Source organism: Nicotiana tabacum, chromosome 20 (genome assembly GCF_000715075.1).
Source record: "Nicotiana tabacum cultivar K326 chromosome 20, ASM71507v2, whole genome shotgun sequence".
Classification (NCBI taxonomy): Eukaryota; Viridiplantae; Streptophyta; class Magnoliopsida; order Solanales; family Solanaceae; genus Nicotiana; species Nicotiana tabacum.
The window spans coordinates 50,063,213-50,082,415 of record NC_134099.1 but is presented as its reverse complement, the minus strand read 5'-3'; the positions used below and the strand labels follow the sequence as shown (position 1 = coordinate 50,082,415).

Genomic DNA, 19,203 nt, shown 5'->3' with positions numbered 1-19,203 from the left:
TGGACCCTTCGAGACCGTCAAAATACAAGTCCGGGTCTGTTTACTAAAAATGTTGACCAAAGTAAAACTTAGCATTCTAAGAAAATCTTAGGGAATCAAGTGTGCCTATTTCAACCTAAACTCTTCCAAATCCCGAACCAACCATCTCCGTAGGTCGTAATTTAGTTAAAGCAAGCACAGGAAGTCTTATTTAGAGGGATGAGATTCTAAAAAAAAATGACCAGTCAGGTCATTACAGATAGTGTGTTAGTTTTGCAACATAAGATTTGGATCAAATAATTCCTCTACTGTCCCATGTTCAAAATGTTGCCACGCCTATTTTTTAAGTAAGTACACTAGGCATTATGACTAGGGTAATTTTTATATGTATAAAGCACAAAAAGAGTACGATAATGGAGGAGGGGATTCTACGGTGGAAAGCTAATTGTGTTCCCAAACATGGAAATCAATTGGATCCCGTAACCTATGTGAAGTTATACCTATAGTGAAGTGCCAAATTCCTATCCACATTTGATAGACACTTGGATACCAAAAATCACTGAGAAGTGAGTCTAGGTCAACTATACAAAATGTAAACCTAAGTCAACTTTGCAAGAGAGTTAGAAGGACCCCTCCAATATAAAAAAGGTCACACATCTAAAGTAAAAGGAAACTCTCCTTATGAAAGTTAACAAAAATCAAGTGTACAAGAGGTTAATGGGAGAGATCCGATGTATCAAAAAACCTATCTTCAACCTAGATTTAAGTGTAACTTCAAATAAAGTCAGAATGTAGATAAGTATGCATGCTTTTGTGGCTGAAAGCTTCCTTTGTGCTCTATGATTGACAAAAGAGATGAAGGACTAGATGAGCTAATGACTGCTGCCCGTATGTGGATTGGAATCTGTGAATTGTGAATTTATTGAAGAAGCACAAGTGGCTTTTTCCAAAAATTGAAGTTGGACTACTGTGCTGAAGAGATCTGAAGGCATGTGATGTCTGCTGAGCTTGAAACTGATATTTTCTTCAAGAATCTGAAGCAGATGTGTTGAACTGATGGCAGTTGTCGGTAATTGATGTAGTTGGTGCAAGTTGTAGAATGAAATTGCTGGGCAGTTAGGTTAGAACCCCTAAATTTTCCCCTTATGATCCCTGTGTAGTAAAGAGTAGCTAGTTGTTGACATAATCTCACATAATTTATGTGAAAATCTGCATTGTATGGCACTAGGAAAACTAGGATTTATCCCCTAGGTGTGTCCAGTTGGTTGTTCTATTTGTGTAGGCATGTGTGTGAGACTGTGAGAAGGTGATATGCCTTGGTCCTTTGATGTGATTTCAGCAGAATGAGTAATGGAAGTGCTAATACCACACACTGAAAAACATCAAAGGGGTATACATATCCATGATCATTGTACCTGCAAAAAGAAACGAACAAGTTAGCATAAAATAGAACACACGGTTCTGTGCAATTGCCTTGTGTTCATTCACTACAATCTGGTTTTTCTGAGAAGTTATTTTAGAGGATGGTGAATGATGTGCTGAGGATGGTTGTTTTTGAGTAATGAAGTTTTTGTAAGCGTGATAAGCTTGTCTCTTCCTACCGAAAGCTTTGGAAATAAATAGTGACTGGACAAGGGTAATTCTATATGTTGGGTGGGTTCTGTGGTGGTTCTGTTGTGGTTCTCTAGGCCTTATTCGAGAATCTGGACCCTTTATGCTGGTAAGGTAGTGTTGCTGTGGGGTTGGCTCATTAGTGGGATGTGTTTGAGGCCGTGGTAATGGTTGGTGGTACATGTGTGAGGATCTGCAGAATAGAAAAAAAAAATCCTCTATGTAGAGCTGCTTGCTTAGGAGTGCGTCCAAGTTTTCAGTACCAAGCTCTACTATTTTCATGCGTGTCAACTGAGAAGATGTGAGATGAAACCTTAGGAATCATGTAAGATGAGGAAAACGATCAGATCCTCTAGAGGTGTCCCAGGTAAGGTTATATGTGTAGTTTGACTGATGACTTATTTTTTTCCATTGATAAACTCTCAGTAAAATGAGCATAGAATGTTCTAATACCATACAATAGGAGTAAATCAATGGTTTGAACATGTCATAGAGATAGGTACCTACAAAAACGAAACCATAGTTAGTTTTCAGTATAGCATGCATGATCTCCTTCCAGGGAATTTTGCCATACAACTGTTTCTTCAAAGGGTTCTTTCCCCTCTTGTCCAATTCTCCAAAGTCTATATTTAGGTTCTTGTGGGTTCTGAAGCATAATAGGGGGTGATGTGAGTTGTTGGTGGGCATGAAGGTTTGGTGTTGTTGGGAAAAGAGATGGTTGTTAGGGTGAGATATGGTGAAGGTGTGAGAAAAATGTGATGAATCTTTGTTGTTGTTGGGAATATGTTGTGATGGTTGAGGGTGTGCTAGATTCCTGAGCATGGATTGGATGGCTGAATATGGCTTAGTAGGGTGATTGGTGTCTTGATGATAGTATTTAGGGCAATTATTATGGTTTGGTTGTAGTTTGTGCATGTAGTATAGGGAGGTTTTTGTTGTTTCAGTGTTCCTGTAATCTGCCCCTATTCTCTGATCAATTCACAGTAGATTGAATATGAATGATATTCATACCACACCCTAGAAAAGGATCAAAGAGCAGTGCAAACTATCCAAGAAAAAATCAGCAAAAAAGAAACTGTTAATGTAACCTTGTGTAACAGTATATTCTGCCAAAAGGGTCTGACCAGGGTGTTGGTAATGCGGATTGTTAGGACTTCTCCCATATTTTTCTAATGCTTAACCATAACCATTAGAGGAGTTGGAAGTAGAAGCAGTATGTGATGTGAGCTGAATTTATTAGCTTTCTTGTGTCTGAAGGCTGGGAATCCTTTTTGGTCAAGTATGATTTAACCTTTGATATTAGAAAGGAGGTCTTGTATATAGCGATAATGTGTCAACTGGGTTAACTGGTGGATGAATTTGGACAATGAATTTGCAGGGAAATTGGCTTCCCTATACAATTGTGAGAACTTGACCTCATCACATAATTGGCAGAGGTATTTCAGCTTCTAAATAGGCATATCTATGGTACATGGTGGCACTATATTGTTGCTGAGCCAGTGAATCAACAATGATGAGTCAGCTTGCAAGTGTATTTTGGTGCATTCATTGTCCAGGAACCATTGAATGCCAATGATAGTTGCTTTTGTTTCTGCTAGATTATTGGTGCCTTCACCAAGTGGACAGGCTATGGCATGACTAAAGTGGCCCTTATGATCCCTCACAATGACTCCAGCTTCAATTTTTCCTGGGTTGGTAAGTACACTACCATCACTATTTACTTTCACAAAATTAATTCCAAGTTTCTACCATATCACCTGAATGGTGGTAATACGTTTCAACTCATCCACCATAGTATAGAGATCAATCCAGTTATGGGACCAGTTTATGTGGGGATAACTAGCTTTTAGGAGGAGATGAATGTCTGAGTTAATAGCAAAGATAACTTTGAGCATAGAGGAAATTCTGCCCTCATACTTAGCACTGCATCTATTTTTCCAAAGATTCCAGCGTATAATGATGGGAATTGTGTCCATCAGTAATTGTTGGATTTCATTGTTACTCTTGTGGAACCACCACTTTATTAGAAGCATCTTAAGAGACAAGTCATCAGTGTTCAGCCCTGTAATGCCTATAAATTTTATCCATACAGCTCTGTCAAAGAAAACTCTGCTGAAAATGTGTTCAATAGATTCAACTTGAGGTTGTTAAAACACACATCTGATGGCAGTGGGATTACCAAATGTAACAACTATGTCATCAGTTGGAAGCTTATTCCTTAAAACTCTCCACAGGAAAAAAGACCATTTGAATAGGATTTTTTTTCTGCCAAGTTTTCTTGTTGGAAAAATTGATCTGCTTGTTATCTCTAATTATTTCCCATGCTGAGGAACATGTAAAGTTACCAAAGGTATTTGGTGACCAAATATCTTCATCAGAGATTTGTGGGTCATAATGAATAAGAGTTTGAAGGATTTGGGGGATCATGTGTGCCGGGGCAATGACATTCAGTTTTTGCAGATTACATTGACTTGAATCCCATAATTGACCTGGTCTTCCTCCTCTAATTCTACTATTGGCAAGTGAACCTGTGCCCAACTAGTTATCCCTTGAGAAGCTGGAATTGCCTGATTGTAATCTCCATTAAATGTGCTGATCTACCTCCTTTTTGTTGACTGTTAATTTCTTCTATGAGCAAAAACTTTCTCTCTCTCTCTATATATATATAAATTAGAAGTAAATTCAAGAATTGGTTCACCACTTATAATAAAAAAATGAAAGTTTTGTTAAAAAAGAAAAACCAATGGATAAGTATCAACTTACAATAGAAAAAATCATATGGCTAAGTATTCTGGCACCTCATACTTTATGAAGGAAAAAAAATAACCATTGATTGAGATAACTAATTAACCTAGCTGGTAATGCAGAGCAAAGGTTCCACTTTCTCTCTCTAGAAAATCCCCGCCGTCACTGTAGCATTGAATTCGAGCTACTGTTCATCGCAGCATTTTTTGCGATTTGAACTTGCTAATGCTCGTGTAAGGCAGCAATGGCTGCGTTGAACTCTCCCCAGTCCTTGGCTGTGGGAGAGCAAGCACCTGGGATCTACATTCCTCCAAAAATGAATTATGCAGCAACTGTGACTAAAGAAAATGTGCGACAAATCCAACACACAGTTCTATGTCCAGTTAGATTCGAACATGGAGAACCAACCGTTGAATTCACCACAGATGAGGTGAAAGAGTTTGTCATAGAGGAAGGTTTACACCAAGCAGTTGTCATCAAATTCTCTTATGGAAAACCAGAACTTCACGACTTCAGAAGAATTTTTCCAAAACAGTTCGATGTGAAGGGATCGTGTAACATCGGGCAGCCGGAGTTTAGACATTTACTGATGCGATTCGATCTTTATGAAGATTATGTAAACTTTGTTTCCAGATCTACTGGGCACATTAACTCAAATGGAGATGAGTTCTTCTTCAGAACTTTTCCTTGGACGATTGGATTCGATCCAAGAATTAAGACATCGAAGGCTGTGGTGTGGATCTCATTCCCAGATCTTCCACCAAATTATTTTGCTAAGAAATCTTTGATGTCAATTGCATCTGCAGTTGGAAAACCTCTTGCTATTGATAAGGCGACGAAAGATCGAACAAGGCCAAGCGCTGCGAGGGTTAAAGTGTTGCTGGATCTGCTGGATAAGCATCCCAAAAAAGTAAAGATTTCAGTCGTCGACAAACTTTCTGGAAAATTTAATAATTTCCGTCAAAAGGTTATATATGACTACCTGCCAATGTATTGTACATGTTGTAATCACCAAGGGCATGATGAAATTTCATGTCGCGCGATGAAAGGAAGGAATAAAAATGCAAAGGAAAATACAGAGCAAAATAGTCGAACTGATTTGGATGAGAATTGTGTTGAACAACTTCAGGGTGATGCAAGGCAATTATTGAATGCAATAAGAGATGCCAATCAGCTGGAAATTAATGACAATGTGACTAAAATGCAAGGAGCGGTCAATGACACTTCAAATACTCAGAATAAGTCTAAAGGTAAGGCTATTGCTACAGGAACTCTGGCGATCTTCACAGGTCAAAAGACTACTGGACATATAGGAGGACAATAGAAAGAGGTGAAGGATAAGCGTGTGAAGCCTGTCAATAATGAGAATTGTGTTCAAACAAAAACAGGACATGAGACTATGACATTGAGTGCTGCAACCAAGGAGAATCAGATGATAATGGCATTGGTGGAGATCGAAGATGAGCATACAGACCATGTCCAGATTCGGAATAGCTTTGCAGTTTTAGGAATGGAAAAAGCTGATGACAATGAAGGAAATAATCTGATGTTGATAGGGAAAACCTCTGCTGCCAAAAACAGAGCTAACATGGAACCAAATGGCAATTTGACTGCAACTGCAGATGCTATTACTCAACTTCCAAACTATGATGCACGTACAAAACAATTGTCAAAAGATACAAATCAATTAAATCCAAATGCTATTGCTTTTAATCTTTGTGCTAAACAGATTGAGCATCAAAAGCACAAAAAACAAGAGTCCACAGCACAATGGGCTAATAAGATATTTGGAAGCAAGTTAGTAACCACTACTCGTGTCAGGATATCCCATCTCAAGATACATATGAATCATCGGAACAAGTGAATGAGAAGGACAGATTAGCTCTGACTAGTGGCAAGCTTTGGGAGGACCAAGCTGAGGAGGATTCTGAAGAAGGAGAAATTCCAAAAGGAATAAATGAAGAAGCTGAAGCTGATCAGGAGGTCATAGAGGAGGAAGATCAAAGTGTAAATGATAATGCAGCTGTTGTAGCAGAACATACTCGAGATCCAAACAGAGCAAATACTCTGTTTCAAAACAGAGAAAAGGTCAAAAACATACCAAAGGAGGAAAATAATACTGCAGCCTGCAGTTAAGCCAGGAAACAACCAGCTACAACAATTACAGGCGCCTCAATGCACTTGGACAAAAATGATAAGTTGGGTGGATTAAAATGCAACGCTGAAGGGGAACAAGGGATGAGTAAAAAAACTGACAATCAAAAAGAGGTTGGTGATAACAGTAGGGTGATGATACTCAAGTATATTGATACCAAAGGCGTAATGACTCATTGTCCCTCTCATGAATTGGCAAGACCAGTTATTAATCAAGAAAAAGAAGATGAAATCATTCTGGGAAATGGTAGAGATTTAGATGAGGAATCCACAACTCAAAACTTCATCAACGTGGCAAGAAAAGGTGATATCTCTCCAACTCATATAGCCAAAGCTAAATCTGTTGCAAAAGGAAAAAAAGGAAAGATTAACAGAAACAATTCTGGCATGCCTACTGCTGGGATCCAAACTCGACGAGGTAGTTCTAAATCAAATAATTGTTAATGGATGCAATTATTTGGAATATTAGATCCGTCAATACGCAACGAGCCTTTGAGATGCTCGTAAAAATGCATAAACAACATAATTTCGATTTTGTTGGTCTCATGGAACCAATGCAGGATGGCTCAAAGCTGGAATTATACAGAAGACAGATAGGATTTTCTCAAGCATTTTCTAACATCTCAAATAAGGTGTGGGCTTTCGTTGACGAACTGTACGACGTCACAATTCTATATGACATGGAGCAGCAGCTGACATTATAAATGACTCATACAGAAACACGAATTGTCCAAAATGTTACTTATATGTACACGATATGTACATATGAGGATGGATATATTACTGTGGCTATGCATCATTTTTTGTAAAAACTGCTACTGGTGGTATTAGTACAATGTACTCAATCCAGTGTAGGGGAACCAAGGATGAGCATAAGTATAGCAGCATATATAGGAAGGGACAAATCGATGGCCCAGACTGGTATACATTGTCATGCGCGCATCAATTTTTGGACACGATCTGTGGGCAGGAATGTTGTACAATGGCAAGAAGGTCAATTGCAAATTCACTTATCAGCACCACAGGGATCAACACACATGAAGAATCAGGCCCAAAAGATAGTGAATAATCTGGAAATGGAACTCAAATGTGGCACCTTAGAGCTGATATCGACATGGCAATCCACAGGCAATTTTTGGTCAAAATTTGCGGACAAAACTACAGCATATGGAGCTGGGATCTCAGCAACTCAATATACAATAACATATCAGAAACACACTCAAGGGAAGGAATCAACAAAAAAGAAGAGGAAGATAATCAAAATAGAAAACAAAAACGAGGCAAGCGGGCAACTAAGAGCAGAAATTATGAAACTCTTATACAGGAGCTTTTGGAGCTTTTGTTTTAAGGAATTCATGAGCAACTGGAACAACAATGAAGCAATATTAGGAGCTTTACACCATCAAGGAGAAGAAGAGCATATCATGATCGAAGGAGATTTGATAATTTGTTTTGGTAATTACATCTTAAGGAATTTTGATAGTCTTCTTCATGTGATACCAATGTTGAGTACTCTACTCAATAATGGTAATAGGCGCTATGTAATTCTCAAATTTCATTACTTTCATTTTGTAAGACCTCCGGACAAACTATGTTTTTGATTTTTGATTTTATTATTATATATATATGAAACTAGCCCTAGGCCCTTGCCTAGAGGATTGCCAAAAAAAAAAAAAACCTAACTGGCTGTTAGTATTTAGTGAGCATAAGTTTTGTAGCTATGATATATATAGTGAAAGAAAAAAATTACTAATAAAGTCCTCACGATGGCAGTGCTTATGAGACACTCTTGGCGAATCCCACATTGATAAATTACGGGAGAGATGCTAAGTATTTAAGTAAATAAACCTTAGACCCCAGTGACCAATTTTAAAGCCGTGCGAGCCTAGGCCCAAAACAAATAATATCACTAGTGGGCTGAGCTGTTATATATGGTATCAGAGCCACTATGCGTGCAACCTTGAACGATGGTGGAGCAAACCTTAGCGAGGGCGCTGAGTTTCTAAGGGGATTGTATGTGATACCCAAGGTGAATCCCACATAGACAAAACACAAGAGATATACTAGGTATATAAGTAAATAGGCCTTAGACCCTAGTGACACATTTTAAAGCCGTGCGAGCCTAAATCCAAAGCGGACAATTTTACTAATGCACTGTGTTATTATATCTGGTAGCAGAGCCGCTCCGCGTGCAACCTTGAATTGTTGTGGGGAAAAATCTTAGAGAGGATGCTGAGTCCTTAAGGAAGGTGTATGCGACCCTAGGCGAATCCCATAGAGACAAAGTACGCAGAGATGCTGAGTATATAAGTAAGTAGACCTTAAACCCTAGTGACACATTTTAAAGCCGTGCGGGCCTAGGCTCAAGACGGATAATATTACTAGTGGATTGGGCTGTTACAAAATAGTACTCCCTCTGTTCCAATTTATATGAACCTATTTCTTTTTTGATCCGTTCCAAAAAAAATGATCCCTTTCTAAATTTAGAAATAATTTAGCTTAAACTTACAATTCTATCCTTAATGAGAAGCTTTTATAATCACACAAATACTCTGGGCCCAATTTTGACTTGTTTAGGACCACAAACTCCAAAAGTATTCATTTTTTCTTAAACTTTGTGCCCGATCAAATAGGTTGACATAAATTGGAACAGAGTTAGTGAACTAAAAAGACTTAAAACTATCAAAGTAATTTCTTCTCCTACAGAAAGAAGCGTTTAGAATGCTAATATCCTAGAAACCTAGGAAAAATTCTTGTTCTACATATGATAAATTTGAGTTCCTATGAATAGTTAAAGTTATCCTATATATTTATGAGAGTGAGCCTCTTCTGTGAAATAATTTAATAATGTATAGAAATAATTAATTCATAAACCATATGAGATATGTATGTAGTCTTTCCCACAAAGTAAGCAAAATATCTATGGCTCAAAGTCAGTAACTAAAAAGTAAAACCTAGTATAAGTTTAAGATGATTCAGACTACTGCATTTTCAAGTGTAGCTATATATGGTCATTTTTCATCAAAACATCAAATACTATAAGTTGCATACTGAGGAGTCATTTTGCAAAGATTAACACATATTCTTCCTATAATTATACAGTAAAATAAATTCTGGCATTTCCACATCAAAGTCTTGTGAGTTGCCCTTAGCTCAAGCCATTTTGCAATTATGAATAAGAAAACATCTTCACCAGATTCTCATAATCATGTGAACAAATTGATTTAACAACCGCTCAAGAAAAATATGTCATAATAGCAATATAAGCAATGCAGTAGAAATGAATTAACAAAGTAATGACCCCTTTTATTCGACTTCAAACAATTGAATTCCAAAGCAAAGAGAAAGAATAGAAAAATATAAGCATGTAAAATACGAACTTAATATTTTATAAGTAAATAATAGTGCTTATTTCAGTGAATTGAAAGCAATGCGAATGGGTAAAAAGTACTATTCATTGGATAAATTAGTGTCTGCTAAAAAAATAGGCTCTTTTAATTCTCCTTTTTGTATCTTCAGCTACAAAGATGAGTAACATTAATAATAAAGGAAACGATCAAACCTAATATAATAAAATTCATCTAACTTTGAGGAAAATATCATTAACTTTTTTAAAATTACATAGCTGACCTTGTGAAAGTTTATTCATATAAAAGAAGATAAATATAATTGTTTAGATTTGTTATGAAATACTTGATTATGGTGGATGTCCATAACTCCTAAGGGAGTAACACCCACTATTCTTCTCCATTAACCTCCCACTACTTCTTACCATTATGGATGTAACTCCCACACCTCCATGATCTTCCCTCATCTTCTCAATAGTTAATATCATGTTCATGACATCCCTTTGTATTACCTATATCATCCTATAAAATAGAGGGTTTGGACATCACATTGTATACACTTTGAATACATGGAAGAAATAAGAATCTCTCTTCTCTTTCTCTTTACATTCTTGTCTATTTTTTTGTTTTATATTATTACTTTGAGGTAAGTTTCTTAATACGTTATCGACACGAATTGCTTATTTCATAATCTTCTATTTCAAGATTATGTGGTAGGTGTTCTTTAATTTCTATGGCTTTGGCCATACCATTTTGGAGGCAAGGTAACTTTATTTTAATTTTTCTTCATAATAGTAAGGGTTTATACAATTGAACTAGACACAAATATTAAACTTTATGTTCTTTTAATCCTAAGAAATTATATCTAATATGAAGTTGACCATTTGTAAGTTTTTTTGACTTCATTCATCACAATGGTGTTTTTAGTGTTCTGCAGAAATATATGGCATCTTGAGATCACAATGCCTAATAGTACATAAAGTTGATGATTAAAAGAAATGTCTTAGCGCAAAATTATAGCAATAATTATGAAGTGGTAATATTTTAAATGGTTCCAGTCTATTATGACATTGGTTAAGGGTAAGACAATGGGTTCAAGTCCCAGCGCAACATACGAGTAAGACATCGGATTCGAGTCCTAATGCACCATGATAGTAAGAGTTGAGTTCGAGTCCCAATTCATTATGGCCTAACATGCATTTATAGGGGTAATGCATTGGATTTGAGTCCCAATGCATCATATTGATGATATAATGATGACTAAAAAAAAATAAATATATTTTTCATGAAAAAGCATGAATCTTATCCCACTTGATTTGCTCCATTCTTAAAGTGAATGTGATAGAGGTGCATAATAAGTCTAAATGAAGACAAGTGGTTGACTAATGTACGCGGACGTGCCAAAGATCTAAATAATAATAGTCATCATTATGATAATTGTAAAAAGGAGAACAATAAGGGTTCTCAAAATATTACTTCAAAATGTGAAGGTGATGTTTGCCATCAATGTTGTATGAAAATAATAATGCACTTCCATATGATTATAGTCCACTTGAAGAGAATGTGACTTGTGATAATGCATATTACTGTGTAGTTACATGAATATGTCATTGGTCGCGTACACGTGGTACGCCAAAAAGTATTTTGCCATGCCTTACAAAAAGTTATTAAAGGCAAAATTAAAGCAAGAAATAATTTTGCTTATGATAATTTTGACCATGACAATTATTAAGATATAATTTTCTCCGTGAAGGAGACATTCACCATATGGATGGTGTGACAAAAGATCTTGTAGTACAAAATTAATTAAGAGCTCCGGAAAAGCTAATTTGTTACTACTTGGATAATAAAATTGTCCATGACATTGATATTGTAGTAAGTATCAAAAGGAATTTTTGAGTTGCAAATATATTAGCCAAAGTGGTTGGCATATTGAGACTATAAATGAAAGGAAGATTGAATATCTTCATATTACTATAATCATACCGGGTAAATATGAAAGGTTACCCGACTTTTCTTCTATTTGTACTACACATGTATAAGCATGATGATGAATCACATGCCACAAGTACATAAGAGGTTTACTGAAACAAATATTAGTTGGCATGATCGGTTGGCCATCCCGATTTATTGATGCGAAAAATGATTGAGAATTCACATTGGCATATATTGAAGAATTATGAGATTCGTCGAGAATTCTCACGTACGACTTGTTCTCATGATAAACTGATTACAATACCAACTGGGATTGAGATTGTATTCCCTGATTTTCGGAACGTATAAAAGGTGATATATATATGGGCCCAATCACCTGCTAAGTGAACCGTTTACTAGATGCATCTATTGTATAGTCACATGCACGTTTGTTATTAACTTGCAATTTGGTTTTTCCAAGGTTGTTTGCTCAAATTATTAGAGCAAAATTCCGGAATATAAATTATGATAATTTATCTTGATAATGCTGGTTTAAATCCAAGTTGGTTTAGCGGAAATTGTATGCCTCCAATTATAGCTAAGTCATTGGTTATGAGAACAAAATTTGCAAATAGAAATTTGATATGAGGTGTATTATTTAATATACAACATCACTTGTATGCATCTAGCCAACAAGTTATGATAAATTTTCCCCATCACAATTGGTTGAGGGTCAAGAACCAAATATTCCCATCTAGAAATATGGATGTGCTATATGATTTAATTGTTCCACCACAATGCACAATGATGGGTCCCCAAAGAAAGTTGGGGATATGTGTTTGTGATCCCAGCATTAGGGGGAGAAAATTGGCAGCTGAAAAAGTAATCATGGAATGAATTATTATGAGTGTACATAGATCCTCGTACAAAACAAATGTGAACTTGAAGTTCAAGTGATAATTCATTCGTAAAATATTGCCAAGCGTATTTGCTGACCCAAAGCTAAATATTATATTTCAGCTGCTAATTCTCCAAATAGAATAAAGTCCATGATGGACATAGTTTATAGAACGCATGAAGCGAAATAGACTAATCGGTTCCAAAGATAAAACTCCTTGAAGAAGGAGGGGAGCAAATGATAAAGATGGTCATACTAAGGAGGCAAGTGCTCTATAAGAGCACCATAACATAATACTTTATAAGACCTCATAGAAGAAGCTCAGGTACCTAAAAATAATGAGATCTCGATAAGTTATGTCTTTATTGTGTGATAATGGAACCGATGTAAAATGATCATCGATGATATTGTTGATATAATGTAGTGCTCAATATTTTTAATTTTGACGAGGATTTTGAGCTCAAATCTGTCATGGAATTTGGATAGATAAATGATTGGTCAATGAAAAATATTCAATTAAGATTGACTTCAATTGGAAAATGTGAAGTTTTGAACTGATATTCCCAGCACCTAAAAGTATAAAATCAATGAGGTGACACAAGATTTTACGTAAATGTCCCAGTATTGATTATATGGAAACATGTTCCCTTGTGGTGGGTACAATTGCTTTCAGATTTTAGTCTGGAAATACCTGATAAATTTGATATGCGTATATAAAAATCATTGAAGGATTTAAACTGTTCTAAAGCATATTAAGGTTCCCAAAAAATTCATTAAATAAAGCTTCAGCAAGTCCTTATGTGGATTAGAGCATTCATGGCGTACATGATTTATTTTTGTGTCAATTGCAATTGGTGCATTATGTATCTTGCTAGAACCACGAGTATAACAATATGCTAGCGAGATATACTTTAATTCCTATATAAAGACACTGGAATACTATTATGATTATATTGCAAAAGAAGTCCTTGATATAGATTTTCTTATTCTAACAAATATTGTCAAGGTTATGTTGGTTATAAAAATCCAGGGCATGGTTCGTTGTTCAAATAATATATTTGGCTGTGAGCGTAATGCCAAATTATGATATTCAACAAGATTTCAATTACATTGAAGATGATACTGCATGCATAGCTCAATTGAAAGAAGGACTATCGAATGAGACAAAGTAAAACGTATTTCACTAAAGTTCTATCTCAGACATGATTGATGTTCAACAAATTTATTCTAGTGATAATTTGGCAAACTTCTTCACAAGGCATTGCCAACCTCAACAATTGAGAAGTTATTATAAATGATTGGAATTTAACGTCTTTGAGATATCAAGTGATATTTTTATCAGGGGGAGTATAGCACGCGTTGCACTCTTTTTCCCTTCGCACAGATTTTGTCCCACTGGATTTTCCTGGCAAGGTTTTTAATGAGGCAATAAGTAATGCGTATTACAAGATATGTATAATCTTTTTCCTTCACTAATATTTTTTCCCACATGATGTTTTCTTAGTAATGTTTTAACGAGGCACATTATCTTTGGACATCCAAGGGGGAGTGTTATGAAATACTTGATTATGGTAGATGTCCATAACTCCTAAGGGAGTAACACCCACTACTCTTCTATATTAACCTCTCACTACTTCTTACCATTATGGATGTAACTCCCACACCTCCAGGATCTTCCCCCATGTTCTTAATAATTAATACCATGTTCATGGCATCCCTTTGTATTACCTATATCATCCTATAAATAGAGGGTTTGGGCATCACATTGTACACACTTTGAATACATGAAAGAAATAAGAATCTCCCCTCTCTTTCTCTCTACATTCTTGTTTTTTTTTGTTTTATATTATTACTTTGAGCTAAGTTTCTTAACAAGATTAAAGTATTGAACTTTCTCTCTCTAGAATGAGAATTCCTCTCAGCGACTGCTGAAATGGCGAGGAAATCAAAAGCTAGAGGATGATGTCAGCAGATCAACTAGAGGAGGAGGTCAATAGATCCAAAATGGTGGTACCGAGATTCAAGGCTCAAACAAGGCTATGTCGCTAACGATTTATTTGAAGAAATCAAGGAATGTGAATGTCCTACAAGGAATTGTACCACTAGATGTGAATCAAGCATCGACCTCGATCACACCATATATGTCTCAAGGAAAAGCAATTGTGAGTTGAAAGAAATGCAAGGATCCACTAGGATGCTTTCATGGGTAGACATGGTGGAAAGTGAGGATGAAGGGAGAAGCAAATTGCAAATCTTATACTCCAGATTGATTTCATGGAGTAAGGTAGTAGGTAAAAATTCAGAAATTGAGGGTTTCAAGTTGAGCCCACAGGTGCAAGATAAGGAGAATGTAAAACTTATAGTGGAGGATATCAAAGATTAAGTTGAATACGGTCAAATAGCGGTAGTATATTACGTACCAGGATCAAACCCTCCCTAAGAAGTCATGGAAGGATACTTTCAGAGAATTTGGAGGAAAGTAGGTATTGACAAAATAGCTCATGTTCATAGAGGTGTGTTTCTTGTTAGATTCTACCAAGCTAAAAGCAGGATCAAAGTGATAGAAGAGGGAGTCCAGATGTTCGACAGAAAACCTTTAGTAGTAAAGCTTTGGCAACCAGATATGGAAGTGATAAAAGAAACTATTGATAAAATTCCTATGTGGATACGGCTAATGGGATTATATATAAAATATTGGAGGCAAGGTGCTCTAACAAAAATAGCATGAATGGTGAGAAAACCTTTAAATGTCGACAAAGCTATTTCTCAGAAAGAGAGATTGACTTATACAAGAGTGCTTGTTGAAGACTCAATAAATAAGAGTTATCCATCGTCTGTGATGTTTGAAAATGAACATGGAAAGATGATTGAGCATGAAGTATATTATGAGTGGAAGCAAGTTTTATCCTCTAAATATAAAAAGTTTGGGCATAAGGTGAAAGAGTGTATAAAAATATTGATCGAGGAAGTAGACAAAGAGATATAATAGAGGAAGCAAGTATAGAAGGAGGAAGAAGATAAAACAAAGGGTGTACATGAAATACCACTAAAGGAAGGATAATAAATAACAGTACCAACATAAAAAGAGGAAATGGAGTGAATATAAAAGATACTGTCAAAACTGAAAATACACTTGTAGCAAGGGAAACTCAAGAGGGAAGGAGAAATAAAAATCAAAGTGAGAACGAAGCTAACTCGTCAAACCCTAGTAGAGAGAAAACTGGTATAGGTTCAGAAAATGGGAGGGGTGGGGGTAACCCCCTCCTAGTGGATAGATTGACTTTTGGAATTCCAAAGGAATGAATAAGTTAGATAAATAGAAAGAAATGAATCAGTTTATGCACAATAGTAGAGGTAGGTCTATATGGTCTCCTAGAAACTAAGATTAAGAGAGACAAAGCTCACCAAGCTGCTCTTAACCTATGTAATGGTTAGTCATTTACTCCTAATTTGACACAACATCCTGGGGGGAGGATTTGGTTATTGTGGAAACTACAAATATATGAAGTAAGTATCGAATATGTCTGAAAAAATTATACATAGTAAACTGTGGCGTGAAAGTATTACATAAGAACTAAATATTATTGTAACGATCCGACCGGTCGTATTGAGCTTTTGCACTCCACTCGCCAGTTCTCGGGCATTACTTACCCCGTGTGATGTATTATGACTTATGTAAATCGTCGGTTTTGGTTTTCAGGGTAATCAGAATAAATTTGGAAGAACAGTTCTCAATTTGAAACTTAAAATTTGAAAGGCTCGACCAAGATTTGACTTATTGTTATATGATCTCAGATCAGAATTTTTATGATTTCGTTAGCTCTGTTAGGTGATTTGGGACTTAGGAGCGTGATCGAAATGTGATTTGGAGGTCCATGGAAGGTTTAGGCTTGAATTGGCGAAAATGGTATTTTGGCGTTTTCTGGTTGATAGGTGAGATTTTGATATAGTGGTCGGAATAGAATTCGGGAAGTTGCAGTAGCTCCGTTGTGTCATTTGGGATGTGTGGGCAAAATTTCAGGTCATTCGGACGTGGTTTGGTATACCTTTTGATCAAAAGCGTAATTCGAAAGATTTTCGAACCTTAGGTTTAAATTTGATGCGATTTGATGGATTCTATGTTGTTTGAAGTGTTTCAAAGATTTGTATAAGTTTGGGTAGTGGTATATGACTGGTTTGTGCTTTTGGTTGAGGTCTTAGGGGCCTCAGAGTGATTTCAGATGGTTAGAGGAAGGTTTGAAGATGAGTTGGGACAGCTGAAGCATGTTGTTGCTGTCATAACCGCACCTACGGTTGGGAGGCCGCAAGTGCGATAATCAAAGAGCAGAAGTCGGTCATAGATGCGGCCAAAAGGAAGTTCTTCAGGAAACGCAGAAGCGGTGAAGTGGGCGCACCTGCGGAAGCGCAAGTGCGAGTTTTTAACTGTAGATGCGGAAATTGTCATTTTAATGAAAACCGCAGATGCAGTTGAATAGCCACAGAAGCGGGACCGCATAAGCGGTAAAAGGACCGCATGTGCAAAAATGCCTGGTTCAAAAAGTATAAAAGGTTCCCTTTGCGATTTTGAGAGGGTTTTCATCATATTTCATTCAGGAGAAAGCTTGGGAGAGCTAATTGAAGAGTGAATTCAAGAGGATTTCGTGGAGATAAGATTTTTGGACCCTAAACTTATTTCTATGATGAATTTTCACATTTTAAGCTTGAAATCTATGGAAAATCAGTAGCAAAATAGGGGGTTTAGGGCTTGGAAATTTTAGACCTTAATCTAGGGATTTGTGGGGTCATTTGTGATCGGATTTTGGTATTCTTGATATGTATGAACTCGTGAGAGGATGATGATTCCATTGATGTTAATTTTGTCAGATTCCGAAACATAGGCCCGGGGGCCGAGTTTGGTCAATTTCGGAATTTTTGGTATAAATTAGATATTTTCGAGTGGCTTTATTCCTTTAGCATATTTTAATGGTTATGTACTAATTGTGGCTAGATTTGGATCATCCGGAGGTCGATTCGTGAGGGCAAAGGCATTGCGGGTTAGAGTTTGAACCAAATTGAGGTGATTAATGATTGTAAATGTTGTCTTGAGGGTATGAAACTCCAGATTGCATATCGTTGTGCTATATTGAGGTGACACACATGCTAGATGATGAGCGTGAGGTCGTGCACTATTGGGTATTGTGACTTAGTCCATCCTAAATGATTGTTTTACCGCGTATTTATTGAAAACTATTTGCTATCATTAAGTTTTGGGCTGAATGCCATATTTGGGCCTCGTGCCAACTATTTGAACCTTTATGGGACTTTTCCTAATTATTTCCTTACTGTTTTGATTTTATACGTGAACTCAGTCATGCTATATTCTACTATTTTCATCACTTAGCCATGTTTACTCTGTTTTAACACATTAAAAGACATTTTTGGCTGATCATCATGTTTTACTGTTGCCTGAGTGGCTTATGAGTTTCTGACTGAGTAAGGTCGAGGGCCTGTGTTGAATACACTGTTGAATGCTTTCTCTTAATCGTACTAAGATAGGATCTTCATATTGTCGTGGTTTTACCTCGGCTACCAAAGATGATTCTGATGTATTCTGTACAGTAACACCTCCGTCATCAGAGTCTAACAATCTGATTCTCATATTGGCTAGCTGATGAAGCTCTTTAATCAACCCCCATCTACCTGCCTCAATATGTACTAAGCTTCCCATTGATTTACGGCTGAGAGCGTCTGCCACAACATTGGCTTTACCGGGATGATACAATATCTCGACGTCGTAGTCTTTCAATAATTCAAGCCACCTACGCTGCCTCAAATTCAACTCTTTCTGCTTGAAGATGTATTGTAAACTCTTGTGATCTGTGTAGATGTCAACATGGACGCCATATAAGTAGTGCCGCCATATCTTCAAAGCATATATTACTGCAGCCAATTCCAAATCATTGGGTTGGATAATTCTTTTCATGCTTCTTCAATTGTCTTGATGCATAAGCAATCACATTCCCACGCTGCATCAATACGCACCCCAAACCTATACTTGAGGCATCACAATATACCACATAACCTTCTGTTCCTTCAGGAAGAGTGAGCACTGGTGCAGATGTCAATCGATTCTTCAGCTCCTGAAAACTACGTTCACAAGTGTCAGATCACTGGAATTTGGTAGCTTTTTGTGTTAACTTAGTCAATGGTGATGATATAGAGGAAAATCCTTCTACAAACCGCCTATAATATCCTGCTAGCCCTAGGAAGCTGCAGACTTCTGATGGTGTTATAGGTCTCGGCCAATTCTTTACTACATCGATCTTCTGAGTGTCGACACTAATACCCTCATCAGATATCACATGGCCAAGGAATGCTACTGAGTTCAGCCAGAATTCACATTTGGAGAGCTTAGCATATAACTTACGATCCTGAAGCGTCTGTAATACTATCCGCAAGTGGCCCGTATGTTCCGCCTCCGAACGAGAATACACTAGAATGTCATCAATGAATACAATCACGAACACATCAAGATAGGGCTTGAATATAGTATTCATGAGATCCATAAAAGCTGTT

The 19,203-nt window shown here is 36.7% G+C and overlaps 1 protein-coding gene across 1 annotated transcript; it reads left to right on the top strand.

Moving 5' to 3' along the window:
• Positions 1–392: 392 nt before the first annotated feature.
• Positions 393–8,128, top strand: LOC107793489 (uncharacterized). The gene is made up of 2 exons (XM_016615860.2): positions 393–1,957; positions 2,969–8,128. The coding sequence occupies exon 2, from the start codon at positions 4,580–4,582 to the stop codon at positions 5,657–5,659; it is 1,080 nt and encodes a 359-aa protein (XP_016471346.1). The 5' UTR covers positions 393–1,957; positions 2,969–4,579; the 3' UTR covers positions 5,660–8,128.
• Positions 8,129–19,203: the final 11,075 nt, after the last annotated feature.